Genomic DNA, 8164 nt, shown 5'->3' with positions numbered 1-8164 from the left:
ATATCAATATATTGTACACTATAATCTAAGGGGAATGGGGGAATAAATTAGAGGCCACGAGGACCTAGAGAGGACTCTTCCAGAGCCAGTCATGAGTGAGGATAAAGTTCGCGTGTCTGAGAACGACACGGGTGAGATGAACGAGGGCTCCTCAATGCGGAGCCCGGCTGTCATGGCACATGTGGAAAGGGTTGCTGGCCCAGGCCGCGGCCGGTCCAGCCCAGCGCTCGGAACCGTCCCATGGGGTCGGGTCCGACCACCCCCTGAACAGGGTGGCTGGGTACAACGGGGAGGGTCGGAGGACCCGCCCCGTCGCGAGCCCAGGGCCAGACCGGCTTCCTGGGCCCGAGGCGTACGATCATTCAGCCTCCGGGTCCAGGAGAGGGCTGGCCGGCGGCGGCGTCAGCGGCAGCGGCGACCCCAGGTCCATGCCGGGCGGCGGCTCCTGGCCGGGCTCGTAGCGCGCGTGCGTGCGCATGTGGCGCGTGATCATGTCGCGGCGGCACGCGGCGTACGGGCACTGCGGGCACTTGTAGGGCTTCTCGCCGGTGTGGGTGCGCTGGTGGGTGGAGAGGTGGTCGGAGCGCGAGAACACCTGGCCGCACACGCGGCACGTGTACGGCTTGACGCCCGTGTGCAGCCGCATGTGCCGGGTGAGCATGTCGGAGCGCGCGAACGAGCGCTTGCACACGTCGCAGAGGTACGCCTTGGTGGCGGTGTCGGCCGCCTTGCTCTTGTGCCGCGAGGCCATGTGCTTGGCCAGGCGGTCGTGCAGGCTGAACATCTGCCCGCACACGGGGCACACGTACGCCACGTCGGCGCCGGGGGGCATCTCCTCGACCACGGGCGACACGTCCAGGTTGTAGCGCAGCGAGACGGACTCCTTGGTGGTCGGGGAGGCCACGTCGCCCTTCACCACGGGCACGGACACGGAGTTGGCGCCGCCCCGGGGAGGCAGGAAGCCGGGCGGCAGCAGCTGCAGCAGCGGCGGCGTGGGCGGCGTGTCGAGGCGCTCCACCTTGGCCTCGAAGGCCTCCCTGGCGAGCTCCCGGGCCGCCTCCCTCGCCTCGCGGGGCGCGTGGAGGGGGTCGGGCGGAGAGCCGCTGGTGGAGGTGGCGGCGGAGCTGCTGCCGCTCGTGCAGCACGACCGCGACGAGCCCGAGATGGAGGTCTTGACGGACAGGTCGAGCGGGCTGTCCTGCGGGGTGCTGCAGTCCGAGTCCAGGGAGGCGGCCTTGGTTCGGTGCACGCTCAGGGACCCGGGCCTTCCTGACGGCCTGGAGGGCGGCGTCGGGACGAGCTGGTCACCGCGCTCTAGCTTAGCGGCCTCCAGCCACAGGGGAAGGTCCGAGTCGGAGTGACTCCGCCGCCTGAAGATGTCGGGCAGGTATTTGTTGTGGAGGTAGTGCTCAAAGCTGCTGTACACGGGCGCGGCCGTGGGCGACACCGGCGTGAGGGGCGAGATGGGCGACGACCCGTACAGGCAGTGCTGACACGAGCAGCCGGGCACCCGCGACTGCGGGCTGTGGTGGCCGTGGAGGCGGTCCGACGAGGCGGCGGGGTCCGAGTCGTCCTCGTCGATGGACGAGTCCTTGTTGAGCCTGAGCGGGCTGAAGCTGATCTTGGGCGAGTCGGTGGTGGACGAGTGCGGCGACTTGGACGAGGACGCGCCGGAGGCGCCCGACGCGGGGCTGAACACATCCTCCACCTCATCCTCCTCCGAGATGGGCGACGCGTACCTCTCCCGGTCCACGCTGTCGAAGCGGAACACGTCGGGCCGGGGCGGGTGGCGCAGCGAGCCCTCCTCCGACTTGTGGCTCTTGAGCTCGTTGTTGTTGTTGTGCAGGTGGATGTTGTTGTTGGTCACCTGCCCCGCCAGCTTGTCCACCACCTGCGACAGGCGCTTGCGCTTGCGCTGCTTCTGCGGCGAGCGGCGCTGGTGCACATTGTGGTCCTCGGCGCCGGGGTGGTTGTTGTTGCTCAGGGACAGCTTGAGGGAGGCGTGGTGCTGCAGCAGCGTGTCCGCCATGGTGGCGAGCATGGGCGGGAAGGGCTGGCAGCGGGGCGCCGCGGCGGGCGCGGGGCACGGCGGCGACAGGGCGGGCTGGGCGGCGGCGAGGGACGCCAGGCCTTGCGTCAGGCTCAGGGGCAGGGGCAGCGTCGGCAGGGACGGCAGCGCCGGCAAGACTCGCCGCTCATCCGCGCCGCTCCATGGGAGCCCCAACTGCAACAAAGAAAACAAACGGGCGTTGGTAAAAACAAGGTCATAACCAGCCATCCATCCATCCATCCATCCAACATGCGACTGCAGCACCGGGCCCGACAGACACGTTCGCCCGGATGTCACAGCGGGCCAATCAAAACTCGGCTCGCCATTGCAGGGCCCAGGGCGGCCCCGCCCCGTCCCTAATGAGCGCGCCACGCACTAACGAGCCGACTAATGCGTCGCGATATTCGTGAAACGGAATGGGGAAAAAAATAATAATGTCCAAAACCACGGGCAACAAATCCTTCACCGGCAGCCGCACGGGCGGGCAGACTCGAGACTCGTTCGCGCCCATTTCCATTTCGACACTCTCCTATCCGTTTGCATTCCACGTGCAGCCGCCACGGTGGCGGTGGTGGTGGCGGCGGGGGGTGGCGGCGCGTAGCGCACACACGCTGACACACCACGCCGCGCAGCGCGGGAGGAGAGGAGCTGCCTAATCATCATTAAAGCAAAGCCTGGAAGAGGCTGGAAGACCCTCTCATATCTCACGCCGCATTACCACCACGTGAGAAGGCTCGGCTGGGCCGGGCGCCGCGGGTGGAGGGGAGGGAAGGGGGAGGGATCAAAAGAAGCAGAAGCAGCAGCAGCAGCCAGCAAGCTCCCGACTTGCTTATTTTTGCTACGGAATGCTGTAAATGTCACCGGAGGCCGGTAGAGATCCACTTGCTCTGCTCCCACAGACCGGGGCCGAGGAGGTTGGTGGGGAGGGAGGGGGCAGCAGCAGGGCGTGCGGATCTTCCGCAGTGACCCCCGGCAAGGACGACGACCAAGGCTTGGCGAACGAGGAGGGGGAGGAGAGAGAGGAGGAGGAAGCAGGCAGTATTTGACACCTCGCCCTAACGGCCTGAATCCCGGAATATACTTGGTCACGAGGATCGCGTTGAGAAAGAGGATGCTGCTGCCGGCGGGCGTGCACTCCTGTTGCCGCCGCTGCTGCTGCCGCCGCCCGAACCAATCCAGACCGGATTCCTCGTCAAGTCGTCGCCATCCTCCTCCTCCTCCTCGCCATCGAGCGGAGCCCTCGTCCCGTCGAGCTGAGATAATATTAAGCAACAGATATCGGGGGGCCGGCTCATATTGTTGTGCGGGAGCCCTGCTGAGTGCGCCGAGGACCGCCTAATTGGCAAGCTACCCGTGGCGTGGCGGGGCGGGGCACCTGTGTGATGATGCTGATCTGTCGTGCGTCCAGGACCCGCTCCGCCCCGCTCGGCCGGGCGGGTGGGGACTGGAGGTCAGCGTCGACCTCTAATGACAGTCGCCACTTCATCAGCATCTCGCTTATCAAGCCTTTCACAACCACCGGAGCCAGCGGGTGGTCGGAGGGGGAAGAGGGGGAGGAGAGGCGGTCCCATGGAAACCTGTCCTGGGCCAGGCTCACCACCACCAGGCCCCCGCCAGGGCCCCCGACGCTGCCGAATATCATGGGACCCGACGAGGAGTGACTCACAAATACGGCGCAAATACGGGGAAAAGCACCGCAGGCACTTTGGCAATTAAAAACGCACAAGTCCACGGCGCGCGGACTTTGGCAAAACTTTGAGCAAACACACGTCAGGGAGGGGGAGGGGACGGTGCTACTGCGGTTGGGACCCCAGGGAGGGCCCCTACACACACCACACCCCGCGGCGGGGCCACCGCTGGGGCGCGCCGAGGGCCACGCCGAGCTGCCGGCCGAGCAGGCTGCGGCCCCCGCCGCCCCCCACGGCCCCCCGCCACCGCACCGGGCGGGTTGCGCGTCTCCTCCGTCTCGGCTCGGCAGCAGCGCCCCACACACCGCGGGGCTCGGCTGCGCTCGGGCCAGCCGCGACTCGGCTCGGCACGGCCCCCCCGACCACACGGAGATCATAAAAAGCAGTATCAACCTCACCACACATTCACTCACTCACGCACACAGGCGCGCGCACGCACACGGACGCACCGCATGCACGCACGACGCTCGCCCGGAGGAGCAAACGTGGAAGGGAAAAGACGGAGAGGCGGAGGAGGAAGAGGAGGAGGAGGAGATATCGATGACAAGACCATGCAGGCTGTGTACGTACAGTAGTGCGGTGGGACGCGGGGGGAGCGGGAGGGGGCGATCGTGGAGGGCCCAAGTGAACCTGCTGCAGCCATCGCCACTGCGGCACCTTGCAACGAGGCACCCCACAGAAACCTCCCAGCCGTGCGAGCGTGGGCGAAGAGGAATAGAACCCCCGTAAAGAAGGTTGCAAAGGGCCGAAAAACAGGAGAGGAGCGATCACAGCAGCGGCTGCTGCGCGGTATGCGAGCAAGCGACAGTGAGTCGTGCTCAGAAGCGTCACATCAGCAATGCGAGGCGTGGAGGGACATGACCATTAACGACAGAGAGAGAGGGAGGGAGATGATGAAGAACGCGACAGGTGACATCTCCGCGCCGTCGGTAGGAACGTCCGGTGAAAGAGACATGATAGCGAAGGGAACGAAAAACGTTTCAGTGAAAACTTTCAACACAGGGTCGAGCCCAAGATGACTCTGTTGCGAGGAACGCAACGAAGTCGCACTGCGATATAGGACACATGTTTTCATGTCGCAAACCGCAACCCCAAAAAATCAAGAAACAAAAAAAGAACAACGTCGGGTAAATGGGTGTGAAATCCTCGACATCATGAGAGGGTAGGGTACCACCAGCGCGACTCCACACAGCAGCTGGGGCCTTATAGCCTCTGCCGTCCAGAGAGAAGGGAGAAGGGGGGGGGGGCTATGCGGGTGCAGGCTAGCTGCAGGCGTGAAACCGCACTGAGGTGGGGGCGGGAGGGCGGAGGGGGCGTGGATGGCTCCCACAGGGGATTGCGGAAGAGAGAGGGGGAGAGCGGGAGGGCGAGCGGGGAGGGCTATGAAGGACACAAAGAAGGCACGCCAGACCACAGCAGCGGCGGCAGCGCGGCGGTGGGCGAAGGGACACCCAAAGGGTTGCCCACAGCCCAGCCCGGACCAGGGCCAGGCGGCTGCATTCGGGAAATTAAGAAATGCGACACCAGCGAAATCGCCTGCAGGGCCCGGTAATCCAGGAGGAGCCTGGGCTTGGTGGGCCAGCAGGGGGGAGGGGGCGGGCACGGCCCGGGGGTCTGCTGGGGGCGCATCGCCTCGCATACCGGCGGTGCGCCAGGTGGGGCGTGGCGGGGCGTGGCGGGGCGTGGCGGGGCCCAGGGGGAGCGCCGGCCCATGCGGTTTAATAAGCGCGAGCCGTGCGTGCAATTACACAAGGCTCCGCTGCAACAACTATCCTCTCTCCGAAACGCAACGCGGCAGTGGCGGCGGCGGCGGCGGGCTGGGCCCGATCAACCGCGCACCGCCTTGAGCAAACAGCAAACCGGCCTGCGGTCAACACGACCCATCAGCCAGCAGCAGCAGCAGCAGCAAGCGAGCAAGCAAGCAACCACAGCCGCCTCCGTCCTCTTCGCTCTCCCGGCGGCTCTCCCCTCGCCTCTCTCTTTCTCTCCGTACCGCCAGTGTACGCCCGCACAGGGTCGCACCCGCAGCGGCAGCAGCAGCAGCAGCAGAGAGGACTGCACGGGGGAGCTCCAGGGGGACACCGGGGTCCGCCGGCATAACCGTAAACATCACGCAGAAAAAGGGGTAGCCTGCGCGCGCCCGCGCCCGTGTGTGTGTGTGTGTGTGATACTGCAGTGCAGGCGCTGTACACCGCCGCCCACCCCCGCACCCGTGACGCCCCCCGCCGCCCAGCGCCGCCGCTCCGCTCCGCACGTTGTAACGACCCCCATTGCGAAAATTCCTTATCATTCCGGCAACCTGACTATACTGCAGTGGTGTGCAGCGGCAGCCCCGGCAGCCAGCCTCCCCGCTGCAGTTGTGCTGCGCCTCACACAACTTCTCCATTCTAGAGATTGGCCCCCAGCCCGGCCGGGCGGCGTGCACCCTATGGGATGGGCGGGCGGCGTGAAACCCTTCACAGCCAACCCAGTGTCGCACTCCCCCCCCCCCCTAGCTCCAGGATAGTACCAATAATCGCACTCACACACACACGCGCGTGTAGCTGCAGCAGCGAGTGCAGCAGGGCGCATGTGACGCAGTGGTTGGTAGGGTGATGGGTACGGAGCCCCTATATAAAGCGAGCCCCACATCCGCAACTGCCCTGCACAATCAAACAAGTAAGCAATACGCACTCTCCATACACTCGCGCCGGCGGCGCCTCGTTCACCTGCAGCTCGCGGGGGTGCTGGTCGCGGGGGCGGTGGGGCGTCGCTCGGTGTGAAGCCCGCAGCTAATCAGATCTACAAGAGTCGTGCCTCAGCCGCCCCGCCACGCCCCGCGCCTTGCACAATGCGCCGCCGACATCGCTCCTCATTATGGGACGCAAATTAGAGCGCGGGGGGCGCTGCTCGCCTTGGGGACGGCCGCCCCGCCCCACCCCGCCGCGCCCCGCCACGCGCCCGCAAGTGCAGCGGCGGCCGGCAAAGCAATTAAATACGAATACTGTTAACCACCAGTCACAGCGGTATGTACGCGCCTACCGTCGCCGCCGAGGCCCCCGCGGGCGACGCGCCGACCAGATTTACTAAACAAAAATGCTGCCCAGGCAGGCGGTGCGGCGGGCAGTAGCGCACCGAGCGACCCGCGCCACGCCCTGCCCGCGGGCCAGGGCACCGCCGGGGCGGGGCACCCTATCACGCGTGTATCACTGGACCTGTCGAGTGGAGCGCGGCGCGGGTCAGGGCGGGGCGGGGCGGTAGCTGGGCGAGGCACCTGTTGGGAGCGATAGCCATCAGCGGCCCGAGCAGCGGCAGCAGCAGCGGGCTGCCCACAATGCATATATGTTAATAATCTGATTTCACAGCAATTAGGACGCCAGTTTGCGCGCGCCCAGGGCTGCCTCCGCTCGCGTACGCGTGCGTGCGAGCGAGCGTAACTGGCCGATAATCACTTCACCTTCCCCGGGCGCTAAGCAAGCGTCTCCTCGCCAAGAGAGGCCAGCGGCGGGGCGGACCACCAGCCCAGCAGTCTCGAAAATAACGAATTCCGTCACCGTCGTCGTCGTCGCTTGCGCTGGCCGAGCAGCTCTGTGAAACCTCATCCGCAAAATCACGCAAAAGCAGAGAGAGAGGGAGAAAAGAGAAAAACCGGGGGGGGGGGGGGGGCTGCCTCCTCCGCGCCGCCGGCCCCGCCGCAGCGCAGCAAGCAACCTGCTTCTCGGAATGATTTACTCGTTCTTCCAGAGTCAATACTGCAGGTGGAGGAGGCGAGGCGTGCGAGCGGGCGGCAGCAAGCCCGGACCAGGGCAGGCTGTCCCGGCCTGTCCACCCACTGCACACGGCGTCCTGACCGTGGGGCCGCCTCGGGCGCTGGGTGGGGTCCCGACGCAGCAGCAGAGCAAGGAGCAGCAGCCACCGGGAGCCAGCCAAGTAGTAAGGCCATCCGGTAGAGAGACAGGTCAGGCGGGGCAGGGCGGGGCGGGGCAGGCCAAGCCCGGGCGTCACTCTGCTCAAATTGAATCCACGCCTCGCTCCCGCCCCGCCGCGCCGCCGCAACACGCACCGCCGGCAACAAATGTCTGGCCGAGCACGAAAGATGTTTGCGCGATGAACGATACCAGTTTTCATACCGGCTAATGGGCGCCGGCACGCAAGCCCGACCTCACGCCCCCTCCCCCACCTGTTTTCCCTCACCCCCGACTCCACACCTCGAGAGACAAGAGAGGAGGCGGACGTTGCGCCAATAAGAGAAATTGCTTCCCCGGCCTACGAAAAATTTCAAAAATTCGCGCCCCTGGGGATCGGGTGCTTGTTGCCGACCGATTAGGGGCCGCGCGGTGGGTCTGGTGGTGGACGCCACCCCCGCCCTCAAGCTTATCGCGTATGGCGTGCACGAGGTCCTCCAGGGAACACCACGAGCGCCGACCAACCCCCCGCGCCCTGCCCC

At 66.0% G+C, this 8164-nt stretch overlaps 1 protein-coding gene across 2 annotated transcripts in view; it reads right to left on the bottom strand.

The window, feature by feature from the left end:
* The window catches only part of LOC113210443 (protein glass), a gene marked incomplete in the record, with an annotated part of 212275 nt that overhangs the window by 18208 nt on the left and 185903 nt on the right, over nt 1-8164 (bottom strand). For both annotated transcript variants that reach the window (XM_052271071.1, XM_052271072.1), the window contains 1 exon segment: nt 1-2224. In XM_052271071.1, coding sequence (XP_052127031.1) covers nt 359-2224 — 1866 coding nt within the window.

This window comes from Frankliniella occidentalis, unplaced genomic scaffold, assembly GCF_000697945.3.
Source record: "Frankliniella occidentalis isolate FOCC.00 unplaced genomic scaffold, Focc_3.1 Scaffold149, whole genome shotgun sequence".
Classification (NCBI taxonomy): Eukaryota; Metazoa; Arthropoda; class Insecta; order Thysanoptera; family Thripidae; genus Frankliniella; species Frankliniella occidentalis.
This window is presented reverse-complemented; position numbering and strand designations above follow the sequence as displayed.